At 37.8% G+C, this 16,984-nt stretch overlaps 1 protein-coding gene across 5 annotated transcripts in view; it reads left to right on the top strand.

The window, feature by feature from the left end:
• LOC111864919 overlaps nt 1-16,533 on the top strand; it is a 42,425-nt gene extending 25,892 nt beyond the window's left edge. For 3 of the 5 annotated variants that reach the window (XM_033751651.1, XM_023852563.1, XM_023852538.1), the window contains exons 7-13: nt 983-1,210; nt 3,366-3,579; nt 6,906-7,030; nt 8,643-8,764; nt 9,322-9,487; nt 12,594-12,740; nt 15,392-16,533. In XM_033751651.1, the coding sequence (XP_033607542.1) occupies nt 983-1,210; nt 3,366-3,579; nt 6,906-7,030; nt 8,643-8,764; nt 9,322-9,487; nt 12,594-12,740; nt 15,392-15,505 (1,116 nt within the window). In that variant the 3' untranslated portion in view covers nt 15,506-16,533. The remainder of the gene's footprint in view (nt 1-982; nt 1,211-3,365; nt 3,580-6,905; nt 7,031-8,642; nt 8,765-9,321; nt 9,488-12,593; nt 12,741-15,391) is intronic. The other 2 variants (XM_023852547.1, XM_023852556.1) reach the window with 2 other exon arrangements.
• The last annotated feature ends 451 nt before the right edge of the window (nt 16,534-16,984 follow it).

Below are 16,984 nucleotides of genomic sequence, written 5' to 3'. Positions count from 1 at the left end.
CGCCAGCCGAAGTGAGCCGAGCGGAGCCGAAGTTAGCTGAGTCCCAGCATCCTGGTAGCTATGCAACGCGAGTCAACAGCGGTGACATCACCAAGGTGCACCGCGGTTGCTAGGCAGCGTGGGTAAACAGTAGTTGCGAGAGACGACAGTAGTAACAGCAGTACACAGCGTTACTAGCACGATGGCACCAGACAACAGGGTGCCTATTACATGGCCGTTTTCTGTATTGTCCGAACGAGGCTACATAAGGAGCAGCGAAGGCTATTCACAGTTAGTCCTCGAGCTACCTCCGAGTTAGTTCCGAGTTAGCCAGCAACCAGTCAGTTGTATTCTGGCATTTGGAGTGTAGTATTTGTGATACTGCAGATAGCAGTAATTGTGAATCTGTAATTTGAGTGATTGTAAGTGCGAATGTGAAATAAAATTCGCTATATCAAATATGGCGTGAAGTTATTTGTCGCGTTATATGCACAAATACGCGATAATATAATATGCCACACAGATGATGAAGTGCTAATTGCAGATGAATGAATGAATGCATAAAGGGTAGGCCTGGACTTGCCCTTGCACCATGACCTTCAGTGATCAATCCTAATTGCAGGTAGTGATAATTTACATAGATTATTACATTAGTTCTTGCTTGGCTGTCAGAAATGTGATATGAAAATTTCAGTTAGTAAAACATAGACCTTAACAGTATGTGAAAACTTCTCCAATGTAAGGTGGAGGTACAAGGTAAAATGGTTGAAGATGTAATGAGCTGTAAGTAATTATGAATGGAAATAGCAGGCAATAGAGCACTGTAATCAGAAACAAAGCATCTAGATATAAATGCCATGTGGCAGGTGGCACATTGCAACTTCGTTTTTTGAAGTAACTTTTATAATAAAAATAATAAATTTTCTTTGCGTAATAATTCCAGATGCATGGATATGAGATAACTGGGAATTTACTGCATTTGACAAACTATTGTTGATTGCAGGTGCAAGGTAAAGGGCTTGAACTATATCGAAGAAGAGGTAATGATGGCATCAAATGTTCATATCGGTGGTACAAGCGATGGTGTGACCGGTTTCATGTAGTGCTGCGACATGAAGGAGATGATGCAATGTTAGAATGGGCTCTGACACAGCTAGAGCTGGGACACAGTGTCAGTCACAATGATCTGCAAGTGCATGCACTCAGTCTGGCAGCAGACAACACATTCAAGGTAGGAGGAAGGTCAAGACATTATTGAGTGAGAAGCAAACTGATTATGGATATAAATATTATCTTGTTTATAGTTGGGATATTTACCAAAATCCAACACAAATTGAAATCTTAGACATTTCCATAACCCATTCCTTACAAGTCCCATAATTTCACGGATTGAAGTTTACTGCTTGTTGTTGGCATTCCCAATAAGTGACAGACTCTTGCAGCTGTGCATAGAAATTATATGTTACAGACATCACTCAAAAGTAGAGAAACTTGTATAGCTTGTCAAAGTTGGAAAGAGTCGAAACATACAGTAACTGTTGATTGTTCTTCACTTATTCTCTTCCATTTTTTTGTTTTGAATGTAGTAAGTTCAGAATTCTGGTTTCAAGGAAATATGTTTGGGCTAACATGCAAAATTCTAATATGAGCAGTGAATCTGTTAAGTGTATAAGCTTAAGATGGAATGGAGAAGTTTTGAGAAGACTTTGACGTATTAAACCTTTGCATTTGCTTCACAAGACTCTTCTTCATTCCAGTCCTCTCAATTTTTGGCAGTGTTTTAGTTGCATTTGTTTCTATGTTAGCAGTTACATAAATATAAGAATATATGTGCAGTTATTATGCCAGTTGCTACTTTCATTACTTTTGGGTTTCATATATTGTAAAACATTCCCTATGGTGCTCAGTATAGGGAATGGCTATGGGCTGGACGACTGAGGGGTCAGACTTCGAGTCCCAGTAGGATCAAGAATTTTCACTTCTCAATCTTATCCAGACTGGTCATGGAGTCCACCCAACCTCCTATTCGGTGGGTACCTGTGGTAAAGCAGCCAGGGAATGAAACTGACCGCTCACCTCCTACTAGTGCTGAGGTCAAGAAAATGTGGGTCTATATATCCACTCCTCCATACACCTTCATGGAATAATGCTTAATTAGTTAAGCTCAGGGATAACTACCTTTTTACCCTAGGGTGCACCCCAACGTACAGGCTAAAAATTTTATAAAAAGATGTGATAACAGTGCTACACATTCATGTTGTATACAGTATAATCTATTTATGGATGAATATTGACCAAATTTTTCTACCTTGTAACTCTTTCATTAATACAGTCACCATTCAGTAGAGTCAAAATACAATTTACAAACATGATCACAGTAACCAGTTCTTAGTGTACTTAATTTTCTGCCATAAAACAGGAATGTAACATTTAGGCACTGAGCTAAATAAAACTTAACGGTTTGATTAATGTGGATGGAAACTATACAAGCAGAATAGTAAGGAGAACTGTAAACGTTGAATGGGGATTCCACTGTAATGAATGTATAAGAGGTGGGCCTTCTCGGCCCTTGCACCCCAACCTACAGTGGTCTATTGTGCTTCAAGAAGTTGAAGTTTTGTTCTGAAATATAATTGAGACAGTGATATCTGGTTCTGAGCCACGAACTTCTGGCATTCCACTGTAAATGTTCTGTGTGTTGTGTTGAATTTTACTAGGACCCTGGATAAAAGATTAAAATATTTTATGAATAGAACTAGTAACATTTCCACAATCTGAAAGAGAGATGTGAATAAATGGAACAGAAATTGAGAATTTCAGAAGCTTTCATGCAGATTTAAAAATTTGTTTCAGTGGATGAACCCATGTTAAGAGACCAAGGTGACATGAATTAATCAGTAATCCTAAATAAATATCCTGATCTACATTTTCTGTGATTTTTTTCCACTTTCTCTTTGTGAATATTGGTATGAGACAGGACCTCACATTTCATTCAAAATCCTAATCTGCTCACCATTCATAATCATCTTCCAGTCTAATATTGTATATGTTATATCATTATATTGACTGGTTATGGGTTGGGTGGCAGGGGTTTTAATCCTGGTAGGGACAGAGTTTTTTCATTTCCCAGTGTCCAGTGGTTATTGAGGGTACTTCATGCATAGGTAAAGCAGTTGGGGCATGAAACTGATCACTCACTTCCATCTGGTGCTGTGATTAAGAATGCTTGGAGATCTATCTCCACTCACCCACATGTCTTAAATTAAGCACAGTGGCAACTGACCTTTTGTCCTTACTTGGAACATCCTTAAGTGATTTAGGAACCACTCAACATCTAAATAATTATGCAAATGTTTGTAGCAATGAGGTTTTGGATTGTGCAACAGGCTTCATCTGGCTGGGCAATCCGGTTTTGCAAGCGCCATCCTGAGTTACTTCAACACAGCCCTACCCTGGACACTGTGTTGCCTGGCTTGCTTCTTCAGAAAGTTGAAAAATTCCGTTCTGATGTGCAGCAGACTATCCAGGATATGAACCTCACTCTGGGTTGTGTTGGCAACATGGATGAGCTGTACCTCAGCTTCTCAACTCTCGTATCAGGTAGGATAATCATGGAGGCTAAGAAACATGCAGTTTGTAATCATAATCATCATTGTCAATAACCATTTTCACTTGTCATCCCGTTCAAAGCCATTAACACTATAAATCTGGCTGTAGTACACATACCATGCTTACCACTGTAAATTTGACAATATACATTAAAAAAATTGCCTGCGGTATTGACATTGAATTTCAGTGTTAACAGCCCAAAGCTTGTAGTTTTATGATTCAGCAGTAGAGGTGTCTCCATGATAGCAATGGGAAGTGGTGTCACCTACTGTTAGGTGTTACACTTCATATGCATAAGTTTATGTATTCTTTTTCTTTATCAGTGACTGCCCTCCTTTGGTCTCATGTTGAAACACAAGTTGAGGATGAAGGAGAGGTCATGTACTATTCTAAGAATTGGTTGAATTATATACATTCATAGTTTAAATGTGTAATACCTACCACATCGATATTGGTCTGTATGTGAAAATGAATAACATTAACCTTTAAACGCCGGACTTCTGAAATAGTGGTAAGCTTGAGCTGGCCGGAGTTTATTTAAATGCCCGCTGCTGGTGTGCGTTTAAATGCCCATTGGTACTCTGCCTTTAAATGTCCGTTCCTGTTAGTGCGCCTAAACAATTTTAAGCATTGTGTTTAAAAATGCTGTATCTAACTCAATTTTTATGATAAATGGATGGAATTAATTTTGTTTGTATCAGCAAAGAACATACTGTCGCATATTATAACGGAAGATTTGAAATTTTTTATACAAATTATACTCCATTTTCAATTTTTTGTACTGCAAAAATGATTTCCCAGTTCTTCACAGAGTTGTTCTGCATTACAAATTCATTTCTGTTTGTAACACTTGACAAATTTTAGCAGTCCCTGATGTCATAAAACAGATGGAAGCAATAAAATCATTTGGCCTTCTGCTAGCACTGCTTACACTCTTCGGATTTTCGAATCTTTTGACTGAAGGTCAGAAGAATGAAAGAATGGCTATTCAAGAGAAAGCTAGAGGGGTCCCTTCTTCAGTTCTAAGACCTTCCGTTATAGCTGCAAAAGCTTATTGCCCTTTCTATGGGCCTGAACAGACAGCTGCATCGCGGCTGAGATTCAGAGCGCGGTCTGTTTTCTGTGCGTGCTTAGTGAAATCGAATACTGTAGTTTTATTTCAGCCTAGATATACATCAAGCAGATAACAACAAAAAAGTTATGTACCTCGAATTTTACTGTATATTTTTAACACAATCTGCAGAATCTGCAATAAAAGTACTGGCTCGTGGATGAGTTTGGGCATAACTCATACGTATACTCTTTTTGTTGTTGTTCACATAGGTATCATTTTAATTTTTCTATTAGGGCTTTACTCAAGTCTGTCTGGTAATTACTACATTTAAAAATAAATATTTAGGACTGTGCATTCGCTTCTACTAGCGTCGTGTGCGCGTGCTTCCCCTAGCGGAGTTTAAATGCCCAAGTGGCCAAAACTGGGTACTTTGGCCACGACGACCTTACTCACCACTGGCACAAACGGGGCACTTCGGCACTTAAACGTTAATTTTTTATCCTGCATGTCATTGCAGTGTTTTCCTTACATATGATTGAAAATGTATCAATTTATTTGCCAGAATTGACACAACTGTCAATCTTTTATGTTCCCTTCTAGATCCCCAACTAAATGAGAAAGGGGTATTTGATTGACACCAGCTCTATAGTGCTAATACTCTCTTTTGGCTTCACAATACATTTCTTCTTGTATTTGTCTCCAGCTTATTCCCATTCTATGTTTTCCTCTTCATTCAGTTAACTCTGACCATCCCATAGCTCATATGGTTAGATGTTAGTTTCTTACCACAGAGGCCCAGGTTCAATCCCAGGTGTTTTCATGTTAGGTTTGTGAACGAAATGATAGTGACTCTGAATTCCTCCGATCTTCCATTCCAGTCAGCATTCCACCATTCTCCACACTCTTATGTCACTGCCTCTCGATATGTACAATAACCTTGATCAGGAAGCTCATTTTCACATCTTCAGTCTTTAAGATGTGGATTTAACACTGACCCAGTGCATAGTTGCTTACAGAATAAGGGAGTTTCTTTTCTTTTTTAACAAACTGTCATCTCTGTTTTCCCAGAGCAGCTGCTGCTCAATTTCCTCGTCTATTCCTTCTTTATTCTGCATGACACCCTTTCCTGTCTTGTTGCTTCCATTTTTGTCTTAGTCTTCCATGTTGGTGGTTCTCTTTTATTTTTCATGTTCAAGAAATTCTTTGGGATTCTGTCTTCATTCTTTCTTAAAATGTGCACTTACCATCTTATCTTATTCGGTTAGATTTGGACATAACAGTTGAAGAAATGGTAAGGAGAAAGATGATGGACCAGTAGGCTATCACTGGCTTTACAGTTGTACCAAGAATCATGTGGGAGAGAAGATAAATACCAGATGGATTCTAGAATATAACACTGTGTAGCCTGTTGAAAGTCAAGTTGGCTCTCAGTGGATTATGTGATGTTATATCCCAGAAGATAGAACTCACAAGAAACCTTGCAAAGCACACTATTAAAATGTTACACAGTGACAGCAGTGCCCACTGTGACTTATGCGAGTTAAAATGCGTCAATTAATTGATCAAATGAAAGGAAAATTTAGTCAGCTCATATACAGTTTCTTCGTTTGGTAGTTGGTTACACGCCTCTAGATCAAATAGTGTAAATATATGTTTACAACTAAAAATATTTAATTTAATTGGGAGAATAGAAAGGCCAGAGGAAAGCTGGTATGAATGTATTTTAAGAAGGAAGAGTGACAGACTCCCAAAAATGTTACTGAATTGTAAACATAGAAGATACAGAAATATTGGACAACCCATGACTAGGTGGGATGATTTATTTTCTTGAAGTTGGAACAGGCTAATGGTCTTATAACTGTAAAGTAAAAGAAAAGAAGATAGAACTCTTCATAGCCATCACTGTGAGAACCTCAGATCCCACAAAAAGAATACATAATCAATGTAGAAAAGGCCTGATCATTGAAATTTCTACAGTAATGAAGAAGGAACAATGGAAAATGATGCATGGTAGAGAATAAGGCATCTATGGCCAAGATTACAAAAATCTGGTCATCAGCACATATAAATTTTAAATGTGGGAACTTCATGTTGGAATTTTACAGTTCAGAATTGTGTATGTCTAATGAAAAAATGAAAATGATTGCAGAAAGATAAAGTAATATGAAATATGATAAGGATGTAGTATTTCTGTTGAGAACTCCATCTTGAAAGAGTAAAATATTTGACAGTAATTGCTGTGATTTTTTTTTCTATTGGTGAGGTTCAAGCACAACTGCAAAGCGCCAACTTCTTGTACGACGGTCAGAGATGGAGAACTGTCATGCTACAATTGTGCTGGCATGCGTGGCAGATGGGAATATATTGCCACCTGCAGTCATTTTGAAGGTAATGTTACAGGGGTCTTATTCTGATACAGCGCACGTCCCTGCTTTAGAGTTAGTCTTCTTTTATTTAAATCATCTTCATATGGATCTCTTTCTGCTCATCCTCCTATAGTCATTTCTTTCAGTTCTTTTGAATTTTTTGGACTTAGGAATGTAGGAGATACTACACCTCTACCTGATTTTGATCCTGTATTAAGCAGTATGTTCCCTCAGCAGTAATCTTGAATTCTGTCTGGAAGTATTGCTTGTTCCCATCTGCCCCATTAAGGAGTTTTTTTTATCTTAATTTTGAGATGATGCAAAGAATGATCTCAAGTCCTTGTTTATTTTTTGCCATTTCTCTCTTCACCTGTACCAGTGTCCCCTCTACATGCTGAGCACCACTATATCATCCACACCTTAAACATTTTATCTATGTGTGAATTGCCATATTGATGTCTGACATGACGTGTTGCTTCATGGCCTGTGGTTATATTTGTTGTTAGCTTTAAGACTTTGTATTATTTAAAATTCCTGTCCCACTTGTAGGAGTCTTTCCTCTCTTATGGCTCCAGCATGATTTCCAGCTTACATATGTTTAGGGCAAGCTCAGAAATAAAGACTGAGGGGCTTTCCTCACTTCTTTCTAAGTATGTTGCCCTGTGTGGAACTCAGATGACATAAATACTCCAGTGGTCAGATTACAATTGATTTGGTTCTGCTGCTTTTACTTTTCATTCAGAATTCCTGCATTGCAGTCATTTGTGTCAGCTGTGAGTTGTACCTGTGGGACCATACGACCAGTTCTTGAAATTTGTTAATGAGCTTTGGATTATTTTATGGGTAGTGACTCAGTTCATCTGTTGTGGAAGGTACAGTAAAGCATCTTTCTGCAACTTAAATATGAACTTCTTTATTTATAACTGAACTGTTCTGAGCCATTCAGTTGATAGGAAGAAAGATGGAATGCCAAATGTGTATTGAATGAATTTGTAAGCTGTTGCTAGACAGCAGTATTTCACATCTTTCAGGAATGTCTACTGAAATGCAACTGAACTGTAAGCAACTCTTTTTCAAGTATAATAAAGGGCTTGGGTGCATTTTAGCAAGTTAAGCCAAAATGGTGCCTAAGTTTAAACTTTGATTTGCTACAGCTTTGCATTAGAACCGAGCCTCGAAAGAGTTGGCTCACTTGTAGGACCTAGTAGTCTGGGATGGTGACCCTAGACCAGTGGTTCTCAACCTTTGTGAGGCTGTGGCCCAGTACATTATTTCTCTATAAGATGAGGGCCCAGTACTGGGCAACAGCCTGGCGTTTGAGAAATGCTTTCCTAGTAGACCTCATGAGGGTGCCAACCTGTTGCTTGTCTATTCCTGTTGCACTCATGAAACTGTGGTTTATTATCAATGTCTAACTTCCAAGGGAGAAAGTGTGTACTTCAAGAGTCATCTAATCCTTGTTTTGCTTGTGGAATTCAGTTCCATGAGGAAAATATGTGTTAATATCAGTAAATTGTATTAATTCCAATCCCACCAAAAGTTGGGTAGTTTCCAAGTATAGTACACTGTTTAGAATTTGTAATTAAATACAAGGATGTTGCTGTCAGCTTTATTTTAGTGTAACTGTGATTTAGGTGAGTGGATCAGAGGATGAAGATGGATCACCAGATGGCAGCAGTGTATTAGTCCTTCAGCAGGAGGAGGGATTGATGGATGCAGCCTGCATGTTTCAGTGGTTACAACAAATTTGGTTCAAGTAAGATGAATAGAAATGGCTGTTGTGCCTCCTCATTTGGTATCACAACTTGAAGGTTACAAAATCCTGAAAAATCTATAATGTTGTCTGAAATATAACATAAAATCTATGTCTTCTTCTTCTTCTTCTGTTTTCTTTCTTCTCATCAGTTTTCTTCTATATTACACCTGATTCAGGTCTTGGCCTCCATCAATTATACATACATTTTCTCAAGCAGTGATTGTGAGCTGCTTACTGAATAATACAAAGAACCCAGATGCATTTGTATTTAAGTCTTAATCTGATATAGGATTATACATTTTATGCATATTCTTGAGAAACTGAACACCTCAATATCCTTTGACACATCAAACAATTGAAACCTATATTTTTGGAACGTCCATATCTACATCTTACATAAGTATTAATGTGGTCATAACAAATTTTGTTCATGAATGAAATCAAATAAATTATTGTAATTTAATTTTAATGTATGAAAGATGGGTTATAATGTGCCCTTGTACCAGAGTGACAGGAGGTGAGAGTGAATGTGCAGGGAGTGTATTTCTCTTTTGCAGACATGTGCAGACCCCTAATCTCCTTCTGTTAGATTGCTACGAGCCACACACTGGTGAAAGTGTTGTGGCTGAGTTCTCTAGTCACCAGAGTAATAGACTCTTAATTCCGGGTGGATGCACCTCAAAACTCCAGCCACTTGATGTTAGTTTGAAGAGAATGTTTCATGTAAGTGAATATATACCTTTCAGCCTGCTGCAGTGTTTGAATTCTTGATTAAATGCAGTATAAATTTTAAACCTCCAGAAGTTAGAATATTCATAATATTTGAATAGGTTTTTGAATAGGAGAATGCATGTTGAGCTTGCATGTAAGTTTTGAATGAGTTGGCTGCTAGGAAGGTGATGCTTGTGGATTCTTGGAAGATGGAGACAAGATTAATACAAGGTGGTTCAAATATGACTGGGACTGATTTTTTTTAAAACCATAATTGCCAAACACTTACTTGCACATGTCAGTCTTCAACTTCCAAAGTCAACGCATTTTTCTACCATTCTGGAAGCATCCTGATGCCCTTTTCAAAAAAGGCTTGTGATTGGCAGCGTATCCACTCCCGAATAGTCTGGATGATGGTATCGTCCACAAACCGCATGCCTTGCAAGTCTGATTTGAGCCTTCCGAACAGGTATAAATCACTTTGGACAAAATCGGGACTGTACAGCGGATGTGTCAGAAGGTTCCATTTCAATTTCCAGAGGGTTTCCATTGTTGTTTTGGCCGTATGGGGTCATGCATTGTCTTGAAGGAAGGCTACCCACTTTCCACCTGTTTTCCGCTTGGATCGGATCTTTTCCTTCACGTCTGTTGCCAGGAGGTCTGAGTAATAAGCTGCATTGACTGTTCTGGCATCTGTCAGAAAGTCTACAGTCTGCCAGTCCCAGAAGAATGTTGCCATCACTTTTCCTGCCAAATGGCTCCTCCGTGCTCTCTTGGGTTTGGGAGAACTGGTATGCCGCCACTCGCGTGATGACTGCTGGGACTCGGGAATGAAGTAGTGCACCCACGTTTCATCAGTGGTCACTATAGACTTCAAAAATGCATCGCCTTCATCTTCAAACTGCTGTAGGAGACAACTGGCAGCTTGCATGCACACCATTTTGTTCACGTCCGTCAAAGTATGTGGTACCCACCATGCATTCACCTTGTGATAGTGCAGGTGGTATTTCACAATGTCTTCTACACTACCAGCACTGATGGACAACATTGCTCCAAGTTCCTTGATAGTGATGTGCCTATTCTCACGAATAAGTGCATCTGCACGATCAGTGTTTGGTTCGGTGACGGATGTTTGCGGCCGATGATCATGTGGTTCATTCTCCACGCACTCTGCCCTCTCTGAAGGACTTACACTACTCAAACACATGGGTCCGTGAGAGACATTCTTCCCCATACTGTTGTTGGAGTCTGTGGTGAATTTCAATGGATGGGACATTTTCTCCAACGAGGAATTTGATCACAATGTGTTGTTCCATGCTCCCCGGTACCTTCTGTTCGCTCATCATTCTAGCAACTCCCAGACAGGACTGAACAGGTTCTAACCCGAACAGGAGGAAGGGTGGAGGTTGTGGCTTCACTCTCTCAAGGTCACACAGCTGCTGCGCAGTGAGGCTTGTTTACACACAGATCAGTCTGGTTATATTTGAACCACCTTGTACTTTGCAACGAAGGTTCCAGAAAAGTTGATTGACAGTAGATTTCTCGGACATAGGGATGCTTGTTAAGGCCATTTGGTGTAAAATGGAAAACTTATCAACTGCATCAGATATTTACAATATTATGAAATTAAATGACTGAATTAAGTTCTGTGTGTGTATTCATGCATCTGCATTTTTTTCATATTTATTTGTGTTGACTGCCTGACTGACTATCCCACGTCTGTAGGAGAAGCAGTGTTCTGTTAGAAAGAAAAGTATTATAACTTGTGAACTAAGCAGTAGATGTCATACAGACTGAATGTAGAGGAATATTAAAGAAACGCTTAATTCTGTTAACACTATAACAACTTCATCATCACTGTTACTAAAACATAACCTGTTTCTTTTATTGTTTGTGGGTGAGGTCCCATTGTCATGGAAGAGTATGGCAGGGCTAAAGGTTAATTTTTATACATCTCTGTCTGCCCTTATGTTCCATTTGGGGGAGGGATATTTTTGGAACTGTTAATNAGCTTTTAAGAAAAATAACGGGAGAATATCGATGGATGACGTAAATGCGAGTACAGTTCTCTCTAAATTATAGTAAACTAACATTGACTGTCATACAAAACATTTAAACAAATGTGATACTCACTGAAAAAAAAAAATCTTTAAAAATACATTGCCGCGGTTGAGCCGCAAAGCGGTTAAACAGCGCGCGGATAATCGAGAGTTTACTGTAATTTAAAAACTTGTTTAACTTAACACCTCCTGGGATGCATTAATGTGTTGTGAATACATGCCCCAGGTCTGAATAGGATGCAATAGTATGACCATCATACTGAGTATGTTAATTTAACACATTAAAAAGTATGTTAAATATGGAAATATTCAACAAATTTCCCTTTAAATTTTACATTCTCTAATATCAGTTGCTGACGTATGCAGGAGCGCTACAATTTAAGAAAATAGAAATGAAACTGTAGATACTGATGTTAAGAGACTTGAAGCTGAAAGTACAAAAAAAACATTTCATTAAACAAATTACACAGTTCTTGAGATGGTCTGGGAAGTTTAAATTTAAAGAGAACTGTTCACTAAGAATGAATTAAGCCAGGTTCCAGTATAGGAAAAATGCTAATTTACTTTCTCCCAGCCCTGTGGAGCAAGGATGTTAGATTTATCTTATGACATAGTACAGGATATGCTTCAGATGTTCATAGTTACTTGGCTGATGAAGAAATTCTCCCTCTTAGGAAACCCATTGTTTGTCATTATATTACAAAAACCCTCATTTAGGCCATATTCAAAACCAGTTAATCATGTCACATCCTATTTCTCAAAAATCCATTTTAATATCATCCAACCATCTACACATAAATTTTCCAGATGATCTTTTTCTTGAGGTTTTTATTCCAAAATTTTGTATACATTTCTGACTTCATCCATGCCTACTTCAGCCCCCCAACTCTTTGCCCATAAATACCCTCAGTTTCATTCTTTCCTGCTGACATTAAAATGAAATGATTGTGTTAATAATTTGTTCTTTGTAGCAGGAGTACACTTGTATATTCATTTAGAAATTTTAAAATTACCGGTTTACGAATGGCATGTGTCTGGCTCTGTTTGCTTTTCATCAGGCATCCATACAGAAGCAGTGGTCCATGTTCAACTCTCATTTAAGTGGAATGTGGGATGCCACTGGAAACAAGTTGCAGCTGCCAGGTTGCAGGGAGATTGTAGACTGGGTGACCACTGCATACCGTAGTTTGCAGGCTACAGAGCAGGTTTGTATCACGCTGAATTCTTCAGCTTAGGAATCATATTCATTTGTTCTTATCTCATATTGCCAGAAGGCTGTAAAGGGTCTTTGAACATGCAGAACTCCTTCCTGCTGCAGAGGCTGTGCAGGGTCACTGTAATCTTATATGTCAGTGCTTAGAGATTGAATTTGTATGCCATGTAATGTCTATGCATGAGTAGTGATTGCACAGTCATATAGAATACTTGGCTTTCTGAACTTTCTGTTTCTTGTTTTTGCACACAGTTGTTTCTTATAAGCATTTTTCAGTTTTATTAAAATAAATAAAAAAGCATATAAAAGAATGAACCATTCACCAGAAATTTTGAAAGTCCTATTTTAGACTAATTTTAATTTTTGCTATTTTGGGAGACAAGGCTGGAGAAATTAGTATCTAGGTAGCGTATTTTGAACCTAGTTCAACGTGAACCTTGTGTTTCATAGTCAGGTAGTAGTAATGGCATAGTTTGTGAGAAAAAATGACAGTGGAGAGAGTACTGTTGATGTAAGTTAAAAGTAACATAATCCTTCCATAGGTTCTTAATTTTGATTTGATGAAAATTCAAGGCTTTGATCTAGGTAGCATGTAAATTTTTACTGACTGTAAGTCCAAGGGAATTGATACAACCCTGTATAAAATAATTATGATAAGCCAAAAAACATTGGAAAGCATCACGATGTCAAGAATAAAGATTTGTCCAAAGAGTCAGGTATTGTCATTAAGGATTTAGAGAACTTAAAATCTGCATTCTCCAACATTATCCCCCCCAGTAATAACAATATAATTTATAATAAAACTTTGAGGTAATTATTCTGTGGGCTGACACATAAATTAAAACAAAAATAATAGCACTGTTCATGCAATTGAAATTAATAAGTGAGGCAGTGAATATTCAACTTTCAGTCACCAAGTGAGTTATGCACTTTTATACATGACCAATTAAATCTCAGTATACAGTAAACTCCTCATTATCCAGCATGTATGTGGAATGGGGTGTGCCAGTTGCATGAGAAAACTCTTAGAAAAACCAAATACAAAGTCAGAACATATTTTCACTTTACAAGTATTGTGTTTTTGGACATTATCCATCGTCTTGTCTATTTTTTAAAAACCATCCTGTTTCTTTTTTAAAATAACATTTCAGAGACTGAATTCTGTCACCATCCTCAGGTAAAACATACTCAGTTGGGTCCAATAGATAGAGCTAGTCCCTATCTCCGGAGATAGGGGAGGTGACGGAGGTGACCTGAGGACGGTGACAGAATCCAGTCTCCAAAACATTGTTTTAAAAAAGAAACAGGACAGATTTTTAAAAAATAGACAAGACGATGCATACTGTCCAGAAACATAATATTTGTAAGAATATACCATCGTCACAAACTTTTAGATCTTGTATTTTCACTTTATTTCTTGTATGGGGGTCTTCATAGGGAACATAGTGGATTGGTGTGTGAAAGATTTTAGATGCATATTCTGTGACACAATCAGAAATTCAGCTAGTCCCTATTGTAATGGCACATGCGTGAGAGAAGACGATAATGGGTTGTACTGCTAGTGGTGGCTGGGAGAACTGCTGCCTGTTGGGTGTACTGCATCACATATTTGTTTTTGGAATAACTTTATGGAAGTGACAAATTTTCTGGGACAGTTTTGATGGTTGGATGAGAATTATGGATGTTTGTATACCAGATAACAGGGCGTTTACACAGGTGCATATGCCTGCACTCTCTTTCTCTCTAAATAAGAAGTGTAAGTCAAAATAACTGTCATTGAAATGGATTATTATTTGTATCATCAATGGGAGCACAAATGTAAGTTGATTTCTGTTGTCCATCAGTGGGTGTGCTGTGTTAACTTTTTTTTTTAGAAACAGATTACAGTTATATTTTGATAATTGAAAACTTTTTTATCTGTTTGACAACAGTATGCACACAAAGTTTTCCATGTGCATAATTTGAACTTTTCATTGGTCACATGAATCAGATGTTTGAGCAATACCATGCAAGCCTATCCAACAAGAATTGTCACTGTTGGATTAATTTGCAGCTCACTTGTTGGTATTGTGTGGTAATCAGAAACATGAACTTTTGTTACACAAGTGGGATGAAGAAAAATTAGTCATAAGACAATCTGTCCTCCCCACTTCTTACAATTAGCTATCACTTTATAGTAAGTCTTCATTATCCATGTGACTTTTAGATTCCCTATTCACAGAGTGGGGAGTGGAGTCCAGTTGGGTCCACTCGCCATGTCAGTTTAGACCCCCTAAGTTATTGATATAAACTTTTCATGATTTAAGTGTTGCACATGACATCTATTTGAGTAATATGTGTAACACACTTTACAGCAATTTACATTTAACGTATTGCAACTTTACATTTTATAAGTTTATTGCATTTTACCCCAATGTACTCCACTAAATAGTGATTTTTTTTGTATGTTAGAAAGATATTTGTCTCACTGTTTAATGCCCATTTACACAACTAGTAATAATGCAGTGATTTCCAGATTTTTTTTAATTCACTGTTTTTAATTGTCCACATTAACTGCAGACAGCCATGAGTGCCCTGAAGTGTACAATTAAAGCAGTATGAGATGCTACAAAAACAAGACTTTTAGTTTACTTTGTTTTGTAGGAAACTGTGCGTAGAAGTTTTCTGGTCACCGGTCTTACAGTGGCTGCTAATAGAAATGATGATCACACAATGGAGAATCTATCAATGGTTCCAAGAGCCAATAAGAGTGCATAGCTCTTAGCAGAGCATTATCTGGTAAGTTTTGTATGCTGTGTAGAAGTTACATGCAAAAATAACCTCATGTAATGAAATCCAGTGGGTCAAAATGTTTATCCTACAGTCCTTATTTTACAAGTTGTTTAATTGTGTGGCATTGCAGGCCTTATTACAAGGCCTCTGCTACAAAGGACAACACAGTCACAGAAAGAATGCAGACATATACCCATGATCCCAATTTTAGAGCAGCAGAAGACAATACATAAAAATCAATTTATATATTAACATGTACAACAGTCTGGCAGGTGCACACAATGTGTTAATTTTCCATTTGATGATAACTGTTGCATTTAATATCTGATGTTGATCATAAACATACCTCTACAAGTTTTCAATGAAACCCAATTTTATGTGCGCCAGATATGGCAAATTATGTATATATATTATAAATTGTATATTTATAATTTCTGATAACATCTCTGTATACATGAAAGCATTTAAAGGAAAGTAGAAAGGTAAAGTGTTCCTTGTGCTTAACAAGGTGTATAGGGGAGTGGATGTATAGATCGACATATTTAAAGGAAAGTAGGTGCCATAATTTCTGTCCATATCTTATTTACATTTCTGTGAGAGCTGTCTGTATACATAAGCAGTTTGGAAGAAAAGGTCTATAAGCCAGTGAAAATTAATTTCTGGCTTACATTTTCTGTAGTATAAAATGTGTACTATTTGGATACAGAACTGTATAACATCATGAATGTGTTTGCCCCTTATGGCAGTTGGCATCCTTTCTTCTTGCATGATTGAACAATTGTAGTGTCATCCTGTTTCAGAATGAAAGAAGAAAGATATGCTTCAGCCTTTGCTTTCATTCTGCCAATCCATCATCCATTGTTTGGTGTTTTGAAGTGAATGGGAGTAAGGGGCAAACCCAAGTTAATCCTCTTACACGGGAAGAGGTGCCATCTTACTTATGGAGGTGAGCCCTTCTTGAGGAGCCACCAAATCTGCAATTACTCAATTTCCCAGCATTTTATGGAACCCAAAGGTTCATTACCATGTTCATAAGAGCCCTCCACTGGTCCCTATCTGTAGCCAGACCAATCCAATCCATACCATCCTGTCTAAGATCCATTTTAATATTGTCCTCCCACCTACACCTTGTTCTTCCAAGTGGTGTCTTTCCCACCAATATCCTATATGCATTCCTCTTCTCCCCCATTCGTGCTACATGGCCTGGCCACCTCATCATCCTCGACTTGATCATTCTAATTATACTTGGAGAAGAGTACAAATTATGAAGCTCCTCATTATACAGTTTTCTCCTACCTCCTGTCACTTCCTCTCTCTTCAGTTCAAATATGCTCCTTAACACCCTCAGTCTATGTTCCTCCCTTAATGTCAGAGACCAAGTTTCACACCCATACAGAACCACAGGCAAAATTATAGTTTTGTATTTTTGTTTTTGGACAGCAGACGAGAAGACAAAAGGTACTG

The sequence above is a fragment of the Cryptotermes secundus genome, unplaced genomic scaffold (genome assembly GCF_002891405.2).
Source record: "Cryptotermes secundus unplaced genomic scaffold, Csec_1.0 scaffold579, whole genome shotgun sequence".
Lineage (NCBI taxonomy): Eukaryota > Metazoa > Arthropoda > Insecta > Blattodea > Kalotermitidae > Cryptotermes > Cryptotermes secundus.
The sequence above is the reverse complement of the archived record's forward strand: the minus strand, read 5'-3'. Positions and strand labels throughout refer to the sequence as shown.